Raw genomic sequence first — 21,234 nt, forward strand, 5'->3', positions numbered from 1 at the left:
TCAGTTAATGAATCTACCTGAGCCATATGTCCCCATGATTCCATGTACCCCAAGGAGAAGTTTAGATCACCTCCAAGGATGATGTTATCAGCTTGCATGAGGGAGTTGCTAAATAGCCTTCTCCAAAAAACCTCCCTATTTTGACAGGGACCATAAACATTAATTACTTTGATTTCAGTCTCCAGGGCCTTAGAATAGATGTCAGCCCCAATAAATCCTCCTCCTCCCCAGATATTCCTCAAATCGATTGTCTGGTTCTGAAAACCAATTGCAATACCCCCAGATCTCCCTGATACATCCAAAGCTTGAAAAGTCCAGCCTAACATCCATGATTGTAGTAATGGGGTAATCGTACTAGACATACACAGGGTTTCCTGTAAGAAAATCAAGTCCACCGGAGCAGTTGTGAAGAGTCTCTTCAGGGCTAGTTTTTTCTCAGGGCTAGCCAGCCCTCTAAAACTAAAATATAAAATCTTCATGGAGGGGGAGGGTATCCTTTTCTCTAAGGACACTGTCAATAGTCTTCTGTTTACCCTGGGCTACCTCCTCCCTAGCCTGAAATTTTTCTTTGGAGAAAGATGAGGGGCGACCCCTTGTAGGCTTTTGAGAAACAGGGGTAACATCAACATCCAGGCCTACTGCATCCGGCCCTCTCTCTTTGGTTTTGGATCAGTGGGGTATCTCGGGGTAGAATTTACAGAGGGGGAGGGGGGGGATAAGAGGGGATCAGGAAAGTGGAGGGGAAGTAGGAAGTGTAAATGGGAGGAGGCACTGGAAGGGAGCAAGAAAAGAAAGATTGTCCTACTGGGTGAAGGATCAGGTGAAGGATCAGGTGATCCCCTGAGGCAGAGAAGGGGGATGAGGGGAAAGGGACGGGGGGACCATAGAATGATTGTGCAAATGAGATGAGAGAGATGTAAGAGATGCAGAAAGATGTGATGCAGAAGCATGAGAAAAAAGAGACATACCCGATGAGAAGACATCACCCTTGGCAGCCCTGGAGCGCGTCATAGGAGGAGAGGGAGGCTGGATAGGAGTCTTGCCTCGCTTCTTCTGGACTTGTGCAGTTGGTGCCTCAACAGTATCTGAGGTCTTGATCTGCTCCTCCGTATGGGTCTCTGCTGCTGGTGGTGGAGGTTGTTCTGCAGGGGGGTCCAACTCCATTTCTTGTGTGCCCAGATTGTTTTTCCTGAGGAGGGGGCATGCCCTGAAGAGGTGACCCACCTGATGACATCTTCTGCAATGATATGGGATTCCTTCATAATCAAGCAACTGTTTGCACGAGGAGGCTCTCCACTGAATCGTGATATGCTCCTGTAGACCTCCTCTGGTGTCCAGATGAACTAGAATCCTTGCGTAAGCCATCATGCCTGTAGTCTGGTAGGATTTATCATACTCCATGAAAGTGCCTAAAGAATTCTCGATCCTTCTGAATATGTCCTCAGACCAATATTGCAATGGCAGGCCTGGAAGCCTGATCCAGATAGGGCCGACTCCAATTTGCTCAGTCTTTGGATCGAAAAGAGGCGTCCAACGCTTTAGTAACATGGGTGCATGTTCAAAGTGCCAAAAGGAGGAAAGGACCCTGCTCATATGATCTTCCCTTATGAATCTCAGCACAAACCACCCCCTTACAAAGGTTTGGACGAAAGGAATGTCCACCAGGTGTTGTCCCCAAATTTTTGTAGCTCAGGTCTCCAAGCGAGCCACTGAGTAGCCCTTGCCTCTGATTCTGCCAACCAAAACCCTGTCTGCATAATCCATCGTATCACCCCATTGAATATCCTCTTCAAGCCTTAAAATGACGTCTTCTGCCCTAGACTTGAAGCACTTTTGTTTCTTCTGTGGATGGGCTACCGGGATATTGAGATGTTCAGAAACCCTCGCCGAATCAGGGACCTCAATCGAGGGACTAGGGTTTGGAGGAATAATAGGGATGGCCTCTGAAAGAGGGGGGGAAAGGAGAAACAACCTGAGGGGGGAGCACAGGAGGAGGAAGGGTTGGGGTCGACAAGCAGGGAGCAGTGGAGGTAGCTACAACGAAAGGCTCAGACGAGTGGGTCGGTGGGGCGGATGACGGGCCTTCTAGCTCCGAGGAAGGGTTGATACAGCCAGTGAAAAATCCCAAGGTAACTGGGGACAGCAGAGAGAAGGCTGACCAAGTCGAGGGTTCCTCCGACAGCACAGAAACAGTGTGAGCGGGTTCAGAGAGCTGAGGGTAAACTTTGAAATTTCCAGAAAACCCTTCACTGTAGTTTAACATACCTTCTGAGGTGGCGTACGTGGACTGCCAAATGGAGCCTTCCTCCAGCAGATCCTCTGAATAATCAACTGCATCAATATCCATACCGACAGCTGCACCAAAATGTGGGCTAACTGCCTCGAACAAGTTGGCCGACAAGAAACAGCACTGACAGGAATGAAGCGGTAACTGTTCGTAGTGCGAAAACCCCAGGGAGAAGGGTCCGGTGCAAGGAGTTGGTAACAGTAAAAACCCTCAGGTGAAATGTGAAAACGGAGAGCGACCTGAGAGCACAAAACCCTCGCGGCAAAAACAGATAATGTTAAATCCCAGCGCGAAAAGTGTAAAAGGAAAATGGTAGGGTGTATTCCCAAATGCTGACGAGGGTAGCTGCAGGTCGGGTGACTGATGGCTGCAGTACCCCATACCTCTCAACTGTTTTGTTTCATCTTTTTCCGTCTCGGTTGTTCCATCCTAAAACCCTCTATCGCTCCCAAACTCTCTATTGAGTGAGATATTTTATTATTCAGAAGCAGAATATCATTATGCCCCACCTCTTGAGTTATATGAGCTTCTTCTCTCTTTCTCTTGTTGTTGTTGTCCTTAAGCTTGGGACAATTCCTTTTGTAGTGTCCGTATTCTTGGCATCCAAAACATTGGATCTTGGACATGTCTTTGTTGTTTGTTCTTCGTGGACCAAACTTTCCAAATTTACCCTTTATTTTGGCCATGGTAGAAAAAGCTTGCTCCTTTGATCACACGTATTCTTTCACCTTAAGTCTAGTCTCCTATGTTCTGCATAGAGACCACATATCACTGAGAGTGGTTACTTCCTTCTTGGCATAAATGCTTGATGTGAAGTTTCCCCACTCCTCAAGTAGAGCATTGAGTACAATAGTTTTCATCTCTTTGTCAGACATGACTTCCCCAAGCTCTTGAAGTTGATCTCTCATCTCAGAGATTTTCATGAAGTAGGGAGCTATTCCTTCCTTTGTTATCTTCATCTTGTATAATTCATTCCTCAAAGATAATACTTCTCCGGTGGTGGATACCATGAATATCTCTACTAGCTTATCATAAATTTCTTTTGATGTCTTAAACTTGGAGACATAGGGAATGAGAGAGTCCTTGATTGATTCTATCAGAATCCTTTAAGCTCTTGTCTCATCCTTATTATACTTGGCTAAGGCTTGAGTTTGTTCCTTAGCAGGGACAATGATGTTCCCCTTAACATATTCTAGGAGCTAATTCTCCTTGAGAATTAGATCAACCCTCTTCTTCCGTGCAAGAAAGTTATTGGTGCCTACCAATTTATCGATTTCCTTGCAAAAGGACATTGATGTATATTCATAAGGGGACATGTTATTACTTGATATATTTTGAGATTTGATGGATTTTCTTCCTCCTTGAAAGCTTGATGGCTTGTCTTCCCTGGATCTTGGTGTCCTTCAAGTTGTCTTCTCCAAGTGGACTTGCTCGGTGATGAGGTGTGATTGAAGACTTGTAGCTTGATGTAGATATGCTCTTCTTTGTAGGTTCCTTTATATAAGCCTCTCCTTCTAACTTTGTATCCCTCCTTGATGAATGATGTATTGTAGAGGCTTATTTTCCTTGAAGTGGTTGAGACTTCTAGGATTGATGCTTGAGTGTACTTGAGTTGCCCTTTCCTTTATGTGTCACCTTCCCTCTGATACCATCTTAGAGAATCTAGGGAAAAATAGTGTTGTGATGATTCTCTTAGACTTGATAAGAATTTGTGAAGTCTTCTTACTTTTTCTTAGTTAGTTTATACTTCTTCTTCTTCTTATTAGTGCATATCTGTGTGCTTCAGCAAACTGCTACCAAAAAAAAATAACAAGAACACAAATTTGGCTCTCTCACAGGGACAAACCCTCTCCACTCTTGAGAGGGAAACCCTTTGTAATTTTTCTCTTATTGAAGATTCTTATTTGAACAACTGCCAAACCCTAGACCCTTGACTAGGATGTCCTCCAAGCATGAGTCAAATCCTTCCTCTTTTTGCACTATCACTTTTGTCACATCTTTCGGCTCTTCTTTTGGCACTTTGTCTTCCAGTACTTTTGTCTTCTAGGTTAGTAAACCCTAAAATATTAGGTCTCCTCTTCTTCGCTGCAAGGAGGTCCTTATTTGCTTATCTTGGAGACCTTCTAGACCTTTCTCTACATCCAAATGCTACTCGTAAATGTGTTTCCTTTAAACTATTGTCAATCTGTAACAACTTACCTCTCAAATCCTCACACGTGTGGACAACAAGAACCCTAGAACAGTCCTTCTATTCTCACTAGCTCTTCCTCCTTTTCTCGCTGATGAGAGAAGCCTTGAAAGCCTAATTTGTACTCGAAAATTATGAGATATAATGACTTGCATCTTAATGTAGCTGTAGCCGTAGGCAACCCTTACTTCTTCGCACGTGCGGCTGTGTGTATGCCCTAAAGACAATATTTTCTTCTTCATTGTTTCACCTTCTTTCTTCGCTACCCTTGTAGCCCTCTTTCTCACATTTTCTTTGCCTTACTTCATCCTCTTGGCTTGTGGATTTCAGATATATGTTTGTGTGTCCAAATGAGGAGTGGAAAACCTCTATTCATAGAGGTATATCCCTCCTTCTTGAAGCCGACTTCTAGTTGCATTATATTTCAACATTTATTCATCGTTTTTGTTGCTTGTAGAATTCATTGCTGCTAGGAGAGGATTTGACCATTCTTAGAGTTATTTCCTTGACATTGTATGATGACTTACATGATGTAACATGCCCTCGAAGGGTATTTTCATAATTACATTTTGACTTTGACTCTCTAGAATCACTTCAAAATGTGCTTAACCTATGTTCAATGAGCAATAAACTCATTGACAAATAATACAAAAATAATTTCTCTTTTCTTGAATAAGTACAAATATCAAAATTACATTTATGAAGACCGAACCTAGTTACATTTTCTCCAACAACTTCAATACTATAATGGGCCGCCATGAAAAAAGAGGGGGCTCCATATTTCAGGATTCCCAGCAAGAATACATGGAGGACCTCATCTTAGCCCTGAACTTATATGATGTCAAACCTCAAAAATTCCTTTACACCTACTCTAATAGAAGGGTGGGTCTAAATCATATCGCGACCCATTTGGACCATTTCCTTGTAGCTGATAATATCCTAACTTTAAATTACTACCTTAAATCTTCCATCCTCCCCTGGGCTGGATCGGACCATCGACCTATTCGCCTAGAAATCTCCCTGCCCTTGGATCTAGGCCCTACTCCCTTCCATTACTCTCCTCAATGGTTGGAGGTCCTTAACTTCTTCAATATGGTCTCCACCTCTTGGTCCGACTGGATTGATGGCAGCCCAATTACCATCTAGGAGGCCAAGATTTGCAGATTGAAAAGAGACATGAAAATATCACTAAAGGAGCACAAAACAATAAGAAAATTTAGTAACAAAAAATATGGAAGAAAAATTGGTTGCAATCCAAGGGCATATGGAAACCATGCCAATTCAAGTTATGGATATACATAAAGAAGCTGGAACCTTCAAGAGCCTTCACAAATATCTTAGAGAGGAAGAGGATTACTGGAGATTAAAATCAAGAAATAACTGGCCTAAGGCAGTGGATAGAAACACTAAATTATTTCACAAGAAATCTATGTTTAGGGAATCAAAAAATAATATTACTTAGATTACTGATGGGGGAAAGATCATCAATAAGTTTGAAGAAATCAAAAGAGTAGCAGTCGAGCACTATAAAAACTTGTATACCAAAGACCACACTCAGAATTTGGAGAGTGAAGATTTATTTCTTGAGGGAATTCCACCCCTTGTTTCAACAAATTGGAATAGATCGTTGACTGCTCCTCCGATGGAGGAAGAAATGTGAATGATAATCTTTTCCTTCCCCCTGGATAAAGTGTCGGGCCCAGAAGATTTCTCTGCAAGCTTCTTCCACTCCTTTTCGGATGTCATAAAGAAAGATATATGTAGGTTGGTGGGGTACTCCTTTAAATATGGTGCAATGGGGGCGGTATAAATTCTTCATTCTTGGCCTTAATTCCTAAAGATTCGAACCCCTCCTCATTCTCTAGGTTTTGACCAATTTCCCTCTGCAATGTCTCTTATAATATATTTTCGAAACTGTTGGCCTAACATCTAAAGTCGTTATTGCCCCTCCAAATCTCTAAAAATTAAGGGGGATTTATCCCTCGGAGACAAATTTTTGACAACATTATCGTCATCCAAGAAACCCTGGACTCTAGTTGGCAATGGGGTCATCAGGGCATGCTTATTAAACTGGACATGGCTAATGCCTTTAACCAGGTTAGACACAATTTCTTGCAGAAAGTTCTCCATAAACTAGGTTTGGATAAGACCTTCATAAGATTGATAAATCTTTGTATCGCCTCCCCCTGGATTGCTCTGTTGGTGAATGGTTGGGTTTCTAGTTTCTTTAAAGCTTTCAAAGGCCTCCGTTAAGGGTGTCCCCTCTCACCCTTCCTTTATATAATTATGGTTGACACCCTGAGTAGATATTTGGAGTCCAAACGTGCCTCCCTCAACCTCCCGAGAATTTGTTTCTAGGAGGGCATCAAATGCATTAACCATGGACAGTTTGCAGATGACACTATATTAATGGGAGGTGCTTCTACCACTATTGCAAGGAGGTTTAAAAAAAAATTGGACAAATTTCTCAGGGCATCGGGGGGATCTACAAGTGACAGTAAGTGCCACATATACAGTTGGAATATTACAAGGCAAAAAGAAATAAAAGATTGAGGAAATTCTGGGATTTAAATCTATCATGGATTGGAAAGATTTCAATTACTTAGGTATCCTAATATACTTAGGACCCACTACACCAAACGCTTGGAAAAAAGTGCAAGAGAAAATGAAATCCAAAATTGTAAATTGGGATGGGATTTGGCTCAATAATGCGGGCAAAAAAATTCTAGTGAAATCAATCCTATCAGATATCCCTCTGTATCAGTTCACAACTCTGCAAGCTCCCAAAAGTGTGCTTCACCAAATGGGCATGTACATTAGGAAATTCCTGTGGGAAGGGGACAAAATTGAAACCAAGAAATATGACTTAGTAAATTGGAAACAATCAGAGCCCCAAAGCGGCATGGTGGTCTCGGTATTAGGGACCTAGGAATTGCAAATATGGAAATAGGAGAAAAAATTTATTGGAGCTCAGTCACAAATCCGAGTCAGTGGTGGTCCCAAGTTATCAGAACAAAGTATCTATCATAGCCCAATGACCGAGCTTGTCAAATGACCTCTAGATGGGGTTCCCCCATTTGGCGTCTGATCAATTCCTCCAAGGATTACAACGCAAAAATTTATTGGAGCTTAGTCACAAATCCGAGTCAGTGGTGGTCCCAAGTTATCAGGACCAAGTATCTATCATAGCCCAATGACCGGGCTGGTCAAATGGCCTCTAGATGGGGTTCCCCCATTTGGCGTCTGATCAATTCCTCCAGGGATTACAACACAAAATATTTAAGTAATATCCATGGAAATGGTGCCACCATCAATATTTTTATTTATTTATTTAATTCTAGGTCTACAGTCATTGGATTCTGATCAATCTTTGGTTGACCTTCGCCTCTTCTTAAGAAATAGAGGGGTGGAATCTTTGGATCATATTGTTGAGTGGAACCAGCAAGGTGGTTGGGAGGGATGGAAGATGGATAACATCCTAGATGCTCTTATCCCCCAAAGCGAGAGGCTCCTGAGGTTGTTAAGAGGACATGCCCCCATTGCACAAAATGTGGAAGATAGATGGGGTTGGAAGAATTCCAGCTACTCTGTGAAGAATGGTTATTTTCACATGCTTGTTGATACCCATTTACCTCCTAAAAATTCGATATGGGGAAAAATATGGAAAACAAATGCCATTCCAAAAATCAATTTCTTTTGCAAGCTACTTACCCATAAAAAAAATTCTTACAACTAAAAATCTTCGAAGGAGGGGGGAGATTGACCCCTCAAGGTGTTCTCTTTGCAAATCAGAGGAGGCGTCGATCTCACATCTTTTCCTCCAGTGTCATGTGATGAAGGAAGTTTGGTCTGTGGCCCTTGGTCTCCTATACTGCAGAAGCATCTAGATTGCAGGCATCCAAACCTTCTTCAAATCTTGGCCCAAATCTTATTTGGGCTCCATTCAGGCCAAAAATAATTTTAAGGAAGTTTGGTCCACTCTTCCAAAGTATATCAATTGGAAAATATGGATATCTAGGAATAAGGCAATTTCTAGAATGACCTGAGCCCCATCTAGGATTATAGCAATGACAACCCTCTCGGCCTATATGGAACTGCATAAACCTGTCAAAGACCCTTCCTTGGATCGTTTGGAATTCGCGTGGATGACCCCGTGGGAGGCCCCCCCGACCTCTTAAGTTATGGAGCATATTCCCTGAGTTAGGGCCAGTTGGATTCTGAGGCTCTCCTTGGATGATTAGGTGGATTGGATAAAAACCACAAACAAGTGGACCCTTAAATTTGACAGTGCGTCAAAAGGTAATCTTGGGGTGGCAAGAGGGGGAGGGATTCTCATTAATCCTGAAGGAATCATTGAATTTAGATATGCTTGGGGGCTTAGCCGGAATACAAATAACCAAGCAAAAGCGTATGGTATTCTCTTGGAAATAATCCTGACACAAAAAAATGGTATAAAAAAGGTTTAGGTGTTAGGAGATTACATGATCATTATAAGGCACATGATCAACACTTCAAAGGCAAAGGTCACTAACCTAAACCAGATCATTAAGAGAGCCCAAAACTTTCTCCCTGACTTCGAATCGGTGTACTTCTACCATGTCTTGAGGGGAAATAAACAAGAAGATGATAGGCAGGTTAATAAGGCATGCCATCTGGAGGAGGAAAAATGTGTAATAAACAATGTTGTGGGCACGACAAATATTCCTTAAGAAAATGAAGAGAGAAATTTGTAGGTTGTTGTTAAAGTCTCGAAGGAATGCTAAGAAAGTTGAAAATCTTGAATTATCATATCATAAAGTTATGACGCCCCTCCATCCTGCCCCTATCTCTCCCCTTGCCACCCCCCCCCTCTACTCCCCCCTACCTCCCTACGATTATATCCCCTTACTCTTTGCACTCCCATTCCCCCTCCCCTATGGCCCCATCTCCTTTGCCCCTCCAAGAAATATTCATCACCCCGATATCCTTCTCCCCCTGTCGCATCATCCTTTGCAAGTTACAAACATTCATGAAGACTTGTGGCAAGTCGAATGATCTCACTCAAACGAGATGTGGTGTCATATGTCATTTTAGTACCACACATGTTCTTGTTTTAAGTCAGAGTGTGTGACTTCATTGTTATTGCCCTGGTTCTTAGAGAATTGGGTAGCGCATCACCTCAGGCGTCTGTAGAGAATTGAGAATTACGGAGCAGAAATTAATTTAGGTTCTCAGTGAAGTTGGGCTCGCTCGTGGGAGAATAGTTGGGATGGCTGAAAGCGATCAGGAGCTTGGTGGGAATTTAATGGAGGATGGTAGAGTTATGATGGAGTACTCATGGGATCTCGATTACATCATTCTCCTCACTCATCTCTGCATCACCTCTCGGTCAAGCAACAATTATAAAAAGAAAAACGGTATGTGGAATTTGTATGTTTTAAGGTTTGGGTGTGGGATGGTGGCCTCTGCAAAAGCCTGGTGGCTAGAGCTGAGGCTACTTGTTATTAGTTCCCGTGCCACATAGGTAGGGATTTATGTTGTTAAAAGTCAACATGAGGGACTAAAGGTCTATCCATATGAGGTTTTAAAGGAAATTAATGAGATTTCTTAGAATAATTGAGGGGTCGCGGGCGTTGGAAGGTTTGGGTGTGTCTGAGTGTTTGCAGGCATTTTGGCTTTGGGACACTGGGTGGGTTCTTAAAACTCTCTTGAAGTGGGAGGAGAATTGGAGTTGGAGTGAGTTTGGGTGGCACATATTAGTCGAGGATCATGGAATTCTCCAAAGGATTAGTGAGGATTCTTGGTTGCAGGAGAACGTGGAAAACAATGAAAAAAATCACCAGAGCCTGTTAAAAAGTTAAGTTCTGGAAGCCAACATGCAGGGTACATACCCTAGTTCTTGGTTAGGCACGTGGGGAAGCCACAGCCCAAGGGTCAGTTTCTCAGGGCCATGTGGTAGAAACAAACCTTCCTGTATCACTTGTGTGCAAGACCATTAGGATCTGAGAGAGGTCTTGACCGAACTCCAACGTAGCATGCACTGAAAAATTCACGAGAACATGGTTATTCATGAACAAGAGATCGAGAAATGGGAACGCATTAGGTAATTGGAGGACGAGGTGGATGCACTGCAACATTAGCTAGAAAATCTGAAGATTAAAGTGTAAACCATGGAGGAAAACATGGAGGCTGTGACAGATCACGAGAATTTCAAAGGCTCGGAAGATGCTTCTCCTGGCCTAGATCTAAACTACCCAGCTCCAATGGACAACTGATCTCCTATGTTTTGTTTTTATTTTTTTATCAGCATGATGGATTGTAAATGTAGATACCTTCTATCTCAATTTTGTCGAAGCTATAACTGTAAATACCCTAGAATGGGAAACTTTTGTAGGCGGGATAGCCATATCTACTGCAACAAACTAGATGGGCAAAGAAATCATTACTAGCTTGTAGAAGCATGGATAAACTGTTGTAAATTCCCAATTTTGTTGCAAACGGGTGCAACTTTTTAATACATAACTATACTCATTCTGGTTTTTAAAAAAAAAAATTGAGGTTGCATAAACGCTTTTCAAAATCAACATGAAAATCATCAACATTTAAACAAAAAAATAAAATATCCATACTTAATACATAAGAAAATTTAAAGTGTCAAAAATAAGCCCCTCAAAAAAAGGGGTTGATGTTACACCAACACTTTTCAAAATCAGCATGAAAATCACTAACATTTAAGAAAATGTCCATACTTAATACATAAGAAAATTTAAAGTGTCAAAAATATGCTCCAAAAAACAAAGGTTAATGCTTCATCAACACTTTTCAAAATTGGCATGAAAATCATAATTTTTCTTGACCTCTAAAAAAATGAGAGCTCGATATTATTCTTGCAAAGTTGGTAACTTTGTTTCTTTCTTAGTTGATTTTGAATGACATTTTGATTTGTGTTGATAATACCATCTTCAACACTTGGTGTTATGATTTCTCTTCCACCTTTAGAACTTTCACTACAATCTTCAGTGCTAACCATGGTTTTTTCATAATGATCAACAACGTTTGATTTATTCCTCATCATTCAAAGGAGTTTCTCATAAATTAATAACTTATTCATAATCAACTAGAATAGAAATGTCCTTGGACATACTTCTTTTATGTTGACGTTTCTTCTTCATTTCAATAAGAATGCTAACCTCATTGTCATTAATGACAACATCATCTTCATCTTGAGTATCCACATGTTGAAAAGCCACCCTTCTAGCCTTCTTATGTTGTTGAGTTCTATTTCCTCTTTCTTAATTGTGTGTATTTACTATTGTAGTATCAACTACTATGGCGATGTTTCTTTGTCATTTCTTTTTCTTCTTTATCGGTATGGAAAGTGTTAATAATTTCCATGATATCTTTCTCTGTAGCATAAGTCACACCCAACATAAGTAAGAGTGGCATAGTAAAATCCTATCAAAATAAAATATTACATTTCAGTGATAAGTAAGTTTAAAAAAATATATTGATACTTACAAAAATACATAATACATATATATGAATAAGTGAACTTATATTTTCTTTTTTAATGTCTTTCACGATAAATGTACATATTTTGGTAAAACCTTCTTCCATGTTATATTTGCAATACATCTTGCCTTGTTTTACAATAGCACAAATAATATTTGTACTCGATGCTAAGCATAGGTCTCGTACCAAGCCTTCTTGCCTTCTTTCCGAGAGTTGATAGGGAGACCAATTTCCTTCCTCGAAAAAGAAGAAGTTATTTTATAATATTAATGAAATGTATTCAAAAAATGACCTATACTATTTGAGTTTGATAAAATTCAATTAACAAAAAGGATTTTTTTTAAACAAATGTGTACAACACTATATATAAAACTCATTAAAAAATTAATATCATATATATGGAAAGCAAAAATTTAAAAATTAATATATATGTTAAACAACACAAAATAATGGACAACAAAAGTAAGATAATCATTGAATATTATTCACAAAGATACACATATAAATTCATTGTTCATGACCGTTGGATTCATCTTCTAAGGTCTCTTGGACTCCATTGACTGTTCACATTCCACACCCAAAACCATTAGCGGATTAGGTGTCCAACACCCCCGCACCCCGACCCCACCCCCCCCCCCCCCCCCCCCCCCCCCCCCCCCCCCTTAAACTGAAGGGATATATGTGAGTCCAAGAAGACATATATAATACAAAAATACAATAATTCATGACAACAATAAGTTGAATGTGCTCTCTCAAATGAAGGTATAAGGTGGGAGAACTCAAGTTCTCAACCGACAATGGTTTAAGGATGACCACCAACATTAGAACGCTTAGTGCAGTTCTTGGAACAATTCCAAATCTGAAAAGTAGCTAAAGGCTTATGCTAGAGGAAGTGCTCCCTAAATCTGTGAAGAGGGAGACCATTGAGGTCTCAACCTGGAACGATTAGTGCAATTCCTGAAACAATTCCAAATTTAGCAAGAATTTGTTAGTCTTCTGCCAGAGGAAGTGTCCCTAATGTTTTGAAAAGGGAGGCCATCAACCTAGAAAAGGGAGGTCTCAACCTGCGGAAAAAATGAGAACCTCAACCCGAAAAGGGAGGTCTCAACTTGCGGTGGTTTGAGGAAGGCCACCAACCAAAGGCATGCTTAGGGCTTCTCTGTCTTTTGATACAACTCTGAATTTGGGTATGGCTATCTCTGGATGTAAGCTTAGGCAACAAGTTCAAGCTGTGGCTCAGGCTCACTTGCTATATGTTTGAAGCTTGTAGATGATAATCAATTCCCTCTTGCCAAACAGAAGGTGAGAAGATGATGAAAACTCAACTACAAGATCTTTCAATATTCGAGAACAAATTCTATGATATGACCAAAATATCTTCTTGGTTGTTGAATCCCATTGCTAAGAAGTGATCCATCCAAGGTGAATCTTCATTCTTGCAAGAGGCTTGTTTCTGAAGCATCTGCTTTAATGACGAGTGTGTTGACCATAATGCTCACATGGATGAAGATCAAAACAATGATATTTCATGTGACCAACTCAATTACAATGTTGGCGTTTGACAATTTGTTGTGGTTATGGACAAGGAGTAGGTGAAAAAAAGTTGTCTTGAAGGAATCCAACACTAAAATTTGATGGGTTTTAAATAATCTAGAGTATGAAAGGATGCCTCCTTGTCATATCCAAAACCTATTATATGCTTATTGTTGATAAGATCTTCCCAAGGTTTGATAATTGGCTTGGGAAGTGGAACATGAACTTCTGCATATTTATGTAAAAGTACTCCTAAATTTGGCACTTCATGGGGATCAACCTCAACTTTACTAATTTGATCACTTACTAGCTGGTGATGGTTGTTTGTTTCAAGCTCAAAAAGGGGATTGTTCTAAACAAAAACAAGTTTAGAATGATGTATTTTCTATTGTAATTCATCTTGTTGTAGCTGTGACTCAAGCTACAAAAAATCAATTTTGTCTTGTGCATTTTGCAGACAGATTTGAATGTTTGCGAAAGCGAATTTTTTGGTTTTACTATATCATGAAAAATATAACATATCAAAGTTTTCAAGAACTCTAATACTTCACCAAGTTTGGCCAATTTTTTTCCAGAAAAAAATAAAGGTTCAACAAATGAAAAATATCAACTTTTATAGAAAATACACCAAGCACCACTCTCAATCTGACTTGTTTATATATTAGTCTTATGCATTGACAATGTCATGGTATTTTATGAAGAGACTTCTAATCTTTAGAAAATATGGCTGAAGAAAATGAGCAAACCATAAATGTGAAGTCTGACATCCAAATCCTTTTGTGAATAAATCCAAGATATCAATGACCAACTTTATATCCTTCCTTGTAACAATAAATGCCTAGAAGTATTAAAACGTTGGCAACTGCTGCATTATAAAGCCAAAATCAACATGTGGTAAATCTAGTCTTAATTGTACATCCAAAATAACTTCATTGGTTCATATGGGCTCCTTGAAAGTGCAACCCAGTCACAAAAAAATAAATTCGTAGACTTATGTGGTTTCCATTTCACCATACGACAAGAAACGTTAGAAATTGATCTTTAATTTGTGAAAACTAATTTAAATACACACCTCCAAAAGACATTTCATCCCTAATAATTTTTTTAGGAACAACGCATCTGTCGTCAGGAATTTTTCCTCGTAGTTATAAGACGATATGAATCTTAAACAAAGTCTTTCAGTAGAAATCACGTAAGAGAAATTTGTGGCCGACACGTTTTGAACCAACAAGTGTGGTTCAACATCAAGACAAGATGAAGAGGTAGACCATGGCATTGCTCTCTAGTTAAGCCTTTTCCATGGTCTATCTCTTCATCTGGTCCTGGTGATGAACCACACTTGTTGGTTCGAAACGCGTTGGACAAAAATTTCTCTCATGTGATTTTTACCGAAAGACTTTTCTTAATTCATTATGGATCATAGAAGCCTGAATAAAGACATGAATCTTGTTGTAATCATTTTTCCAGCAAACCATCGGCCATGAAGAGCATGTTGCGCACCAATGTAGATGTTGCATTATCACTATGCATGTAAACATGCCCATGGGAGACCAAATGATTCACAAAACTCCCTCTCCCAAGACCATACACTTGATTTCCAAGCCTCGGAAGATGTTTTCGAGGATTTTGGGATCTTGTTATGAGGGTCCTCAAACTGAACTCACTTGCTCTCCCATCCCTGAGATTCCCTGAAGCCTCCTTTCAGGCAGTCGTAATGATTGTAGTAGTTAATGGATGAATTCCCTCAATCACAGATGCTGCCCACAAAACTATATTTCATAAAGGTGAAACTCAAGCTATGTAGCGAAATAAATTGGTGTACTGTTGTTGTTGAGTGTGGCCCTCTTGCATCGCATGCATGGAGATCAAAAGTCGGTAGATTCAGTAGTGTAGTCAAATACCAGGGGAGTGAAAAATCAATTCAAGAAATGCCTGCCCATTGTACAAAGAGTGTTAGAGCGTTCACAAAGATACTAGTGTTGGGTAGCATTAGGGTTTTAGTGTCATAGGTAATAGTTATGACGAGTGAGAACAAAACAAAGTGTTAGGGAGATAGGGAGTTGCATAGAAGAAAGCATTAAAGGAACAAGAGCATCGTCTAGACCTAATGAGCCTTACAAAGCCAATGCATAAATATTTGAAGGTATAAAATTCAATCCCTTAGAAGGAAAAATCATCATAACGCTTGACAAGAATGAAGGCACAAAATTGTTGTGTTAGCGCTAACAAGCTAACCAAAATGACATTTTTTTAGTAGATTATTACAAAGAAATGACTAAGAGGATTCTGAATGGTAGGACAGAAATGGCTACAAAATGAGTGGCTCAAATTAGAGTAGGCCCAGAATACAGCCACTGTGATATCATGTTAAACAACACAAAATATTGGACAACAAAAGTAAGATAATCATTAAATGAATTATTATTCATAAAGATACACATAAATACATTGTTCATGACCATTGGATTCATCTTCCAAAATTTCTTAGACTCCATTGACTATTCACATTCCACACCCAAAACTCTTAGCGAATTAAGTGTCCAACAATATATATGATTTTTTTTATTACGCCGAGAGGTGCCCTACAACCTAGTATGGGGGTAGATCTCACATAAAATCCTCTACAGCCCAATATGGGGATAGATCTCATAAACGTAAATGTAAATGTAAATGTCAGTATGGGGGTAGATCTCACATAAAAACGTAAATGTAAATGTAAATGTAAACAACCGAGTATGGGGGTAGATCTCACATAAAAATGTAAATATGTAAATGTAAACTTAATGCTTAACATTTAACACTTTTAATTTAATATCGGCCCTATTTAAAAATCAATCTAATTATTAGTCTGTATAAACACAATATAAATTTAAAATACAAAGAGATTTACGAACACTAAAAAAAGATGTATGGTAAATAAATAAAAATATAAATAAACAATAGGTATGTTAAATAAATAAAACTTTTTTTATATTTACTCCAGAGGTATGGTAAGTAAATAAAAATATAAATAAACTAGAGGTACGGTAAATAAATAAAACTTCCTTTTATATTTATTCCATAACCCTCTTTATATTTAGTAAAACTCAAAACATATGTTTTATTTAGGTGAAGCCTATGAGTCAAATACCATGGGACAAATAATTATTAATACCATGGGCCAAATATAATATTATTATTAAATATAATATTCATATTAATATATTATAATATTAATATTATTAAATTTAATAACTTTGGATTAATACAATATTAAATTTGTTATATTATAATATATATTAACTCTAGATATATATGGGAGGGAAGAACAAATAAATAGAGTGAAAGAGGTGGAGAGATAGGGGGGGTAACAAGGGAGAGATTGAGATAAACTTAAGGATAGGGGAGAGGAGGAAAGAAGAGAGAGAGAGGGAGATGAATGAGAGGTGTAGAGAAGGGTAAGAGAGGGAGAGGGAGACACAAGGATGGAGAGGGAGAGAGAAGGAGAGAGGGAGGGAGATAATGAGAGGATTGGAGGGCGGGGAGAGAGAGAGAGAGAGAGAGAGAGAGAGAGAGAGAGAGAGATGTGGGAAGATAGAGGAAGTTAGGAGATGAAGGACGAGAGAGAGGAATTGCAAGAGAGGAGGAGAGAGGCAGAGAAGAAGAAAGACATAGAGAGTGAGAAGTGGAGAGAGAGGGAGTGACAAGGGAGAGATGGAGAGAGAGAGAGAGAGTATGTTTAAGGGTGAGGTAAAGAGATAAAGAAAGAGAGATAGAGAGAAGGGGGGGAGAGAAGAAGAGAGGGAGGGATATAGTAACATAGTTGGAGAGAGAGAGAGAGAGAGAGAGGGAGGGAAGAAGAAATGCATAGAGAGTGAAAAATGGAGAGAGAGGGAGTGACAAGGGAGATATGGAGAGAGAGTGTATGTTTAGGGGTGAGATAAAGAGACAAAGAAAGAGAGATGGAGAGAATGGGGGAGAGAAGGAGATATGAGAGAGGGAAGGATATAGTAACATAATTGGAGGGTGAAGAGAGAGAGAGAAAGATGGAGTTGGAGGGGGAGAGAGGGAGGTAATAATAAATAAATAGAGACAGAAAGGTGGAGAGAGAGAGAGAGGGAGTGATAAGAATGATGGAGAGGGAGGGAGAGAGGATAACAAGAGGGAAGAGAGATAGAAGCGGGGGAGAGGGAGAGAAGGGAATAGAGAGAGAGAGGGATGGAGAGGAGGAGAGAGGGATAGATAGATAGCTTGGAGAAAGAGAGTGTATGTTTTAGGGATGATATAGTTGGAGAAAGAGAGTGTATGTTTTAGGGATGATATAGAGAGACAAAGGGAGATAGAGATATAGACGGAAAGTGAAGAGATGGAAGAAGAGAGAGGGAGGGACATAGAGATTGATAGATATGGAGTGACAGAGCATGTGTGTTTGGGGGGTTGAGATAGAGAGACAAATATGGAGAGATGGAGGGAGATCTATATATATATATGGAGGGGAGAGAGAGCGAAGAATATTTATTGCACTAGATGCATTGATTTCAGTTTAGATGCATTGATTTTAGTGTAGATGTTGATTTCTATTGATATTTGATTGTTTGCACTAGATGCATTGATTTCAATGTAGATGATTTCTAATCCTATTTGATTGCTTTCACTAAATGCATTGATTTCAGTTTAGATGGTGATTTCTAATCCTATTTGATTGCTTGCACTAAATGCATTGATTTCAATGTAGATCTTGATTTAAAATAATATTTGGTTGCTTGCATTAGATGCATTGATTTCAATGTAGATGATTTCTAATCCTATTTTATCGCTTGCACTAAATGCATTGATTTCAGTGTAGATGGTGATTTCTAATCCTATTTGATTGCTTGCACTAGATGTATTGATTTCAGTGTAGATGTTGGTTTATAATCCTATTTGCTTACTTGCACTAGATGCATTGATTTCAGTGTAGATGTTTGTTTATAAACCTATTTTCTTACTTGCACTAGATGCATTGATTTGAGTGTAAATGTTGATTTCTAATCGTATTTGATTGATTACATTAGATGCATTGATTTTAGTGTAAATGTTCTTTTCTAATCTTATTTAATTGTTTGCATTAGATGCATTGATTTCAGTGTAGATGTTGATTTATGATTTGATGTAATTGGATGTATGATGGTTCATTCATTTTAAAAGATTGGATTAGTATTGTGCATTGATTTTAGTGTAAGCATAAAGAATTATTGACAATGTACATTGATTTTTGTGTTATAGTAATTCAACCTATTAATATTGGAGAGAAAGAGAGACAATGTATGATGTTTACTACAGTATCTTGAGCTAAAGTTTTAAATGGTTTACGATTTAACTTATCCTTTTCATATAATCGATATGAAAAAAGACAAACATAACTAAGAAAATTTAAAATTAAAACAAGCTAAAAATTTAAATGGTTTACAATTTAACTTGTGCTTTTCATATAATTGATATGAAAAGAAGGTAAAAGTACTTTTCATATAATTGATATGAAAAGAAAACAAAAGTAACTAAGAAAATTTAAAATTAAAATGACGAGATTAATCTGAGACATATTTAGCATATATAAAATTATTATATTTAATATCAGATGACTTTACATATTATTGATAAAATCAATAATCTGTTCGTTAGATTTTCCGGCCATACACGACTAGAACCACCCTAGATCCATCTTAACTCCGGATCTATCAAGGGTTGAGAGGGATCAAATCTCTCGAGGTGCAAACCTTTCCTCAAATTTTACATTAAAAAAAAGGTTTGCACCTCAAGAGATTTGATCCCTCTAGACACTTGATAAATCCGAAATTAAAAGAAATCTAAAATAATTATATATATGAAAAATAAAAAATAAAATTAAATAGATACTTTAAAAAAAAATATTAACATAAAATAATGTTTTCAAATTAAAAAAAAAAAACAAAACAAAACAAAACAAAAAAACAAAATTTAATAATTAAAAATTAAATTAAATCACAAAGCAATTTTTTTAATTTAACCCAAAACAAAACAATAATAATAATAATAAAAACACCACATTCCGGAAAGCCAAGGAGGCTTCATTCAAGGGAGACAGATTGTGGACAACTTCATTCTGGTCCAAGAGGCAATCCACTCAAGTCTGACTCGTAATGAAAAAGGTATGGTTGTCAAACTTGATTTAGCAAATGCATTTGATCGAGTAAGGCATAGTTTTTTGCTGAAAGTTTTACATAAGCTTGGATTTGGTGCGAATTTTATAAAATGGATTCGGGCTTGCAATTCGGAGCCTTGGATCGCCCCGTTAGTAAATGGCAGAGGTGCTGATTTTTTCAAAGCCACGAGAGGACTCAGGCAGGGGTGCCCTCTCTCACCACTTCTTTTTGTTCTTCAAGCCTCAGTTCTCAGTTTTTATTTAGACAAAAAAATGACAGATCAGGAAATCGCTGGGCTCTGCATAGCAAGAGGCATTAAAAACATAAATCATGCCCTCTTTGCGGATGATACCTTGCTATTGGGAGTTGCTTCTGTACTCATTGCCTCCAGATTTAAAGAAGCTCTGGACGAGTTTTGTATGATCTCGGGAAGCAGTCTAAACAATGGCAAATGCCATATCTATTGCTGGAACACCACTCCCAGCTTGCTCAATGCCATTTCCAGATCCTTTGGTTTCGCCGCCTCCTCAAATTGGACTTCCTTCAAGTACTTGGGCCTCCCTGTATTTCTCAAAAGAGCCTACAACAGAGATTGGCTCCCCCAATTGGAGAAATTCAAGAACAAGCTACTTGCCTGGGGCTTTTCCTGGCTTAACATTGCTGGTAAGTCTGTTCTCATCAAATCAGTCCTTAACAGCCTTCCCTTATTTCAGTTTTTTGTCCTTCTTGCTCCCACTGGTATTCTCAGAAAAATGGAGGAGATTATTCGAAAAAATTTTGGAAGGGGGGCAAGCAGAATGAGAAAAAGATTCTGCTTGTCAACTGGGAATCCATCTCCAAACCGCTGTTGGAAGGAGGCTTGAATTTCAAAAATCTTGGCTATCATAATATTGCAATGGGAGCTAAGCTAATCTGGAGAATTATTGCACCTAACCCTGGCTGGGCGCAATTAGCTCTTTGGAAAAAATATTTCAAAGGCCAGCGCTCCCGCTGTCTAGATCACCCTCTGACACATCCAAATACACCCTTTCTGAAGCTCTGTATCAAAGCCTGTCCTCTCATCAATGCTCATGCCTACTGGGTTCCCGGAAATGGAAAAAGGATCAACCTTTGGACAGACAGAATAATGAATAATGAGTCGTTGGGAGACTGTCGCTCTCTTCAAGCACTGCGCAGATGGATGAATGAGGCTAGAATGCGTTCCCTGTGGGACATCTCCGTCTGGCAGGATTCACGCTGGGCTGGCTAGAATCTTCAAACGCCCCCAGAATTGTCTATGGAGCACGAGGTCTTGCTTTCCAAGCTCCATAGATTGGCTCCATCGCTGGCTCGAAATCGGGACTCAAGAGGCTGGGGTGCACAGGCTGGTGGATACACCATAGCTCAAGGATACGCCAAGCTGTGTGAGCGCCCTCATGTGGCCACGAACCCAAAGCCATGGAAAGGGATATGGCATTATCCCTCCTTGCCAAAAATCGATTTCTTCAACTGGCTGCTATGCCACTCCAAAATCTTGACAGATGATAATCTTCAGAAGCGAGGTTTCCACGACCCTTCAAGGTGCAGCCTTTGTAAGGTAAACCAGGAAAGCGTAA

General features: G+C 39.2%; 1 protein-coding gene across 1 annotated transcript; it reads left to right on the plus strand.

Moving 5' to 3' along the window:
- Positions 1 to 19,911: 19,911 nt before the first annotated feature.
- LOC149217051 (uncharacterized) lies at positions 19,912 to 20,888 on the plus strand. The gene is made up of 2 exons (XM_089390120.1): positions 19,912 to 20,302; positions 20,617 to 20,888. The coding sequence occupies exons 1-2, from the start codon at positions 19,912 to 19,914 to the stop codon at positions 20,886 to 20,888; spliced, it is 663 nt and encodes a 220-aa protein (XP_089246246.1).
- The last annotated feature ends 346 nt before the right edge of the window (positions 20,889 to 21,234 follow it).

This window comes from Pinus tabuliformis, chromosome 1_1 (genome assembly GCF_031772625.1).
Source record: "Pinus tabuliformis cultivar Carrire ecotype Pingquan chromosome 1_1, CPIR1, whole genome shotgun sequence".
NCBI classification, from domain to species: Eukaryota; Viridiplantae; Streptophyta; class Pinopsida; order Pinales; family Pinaceae; genus Pinus; species Pinus tabuliformis.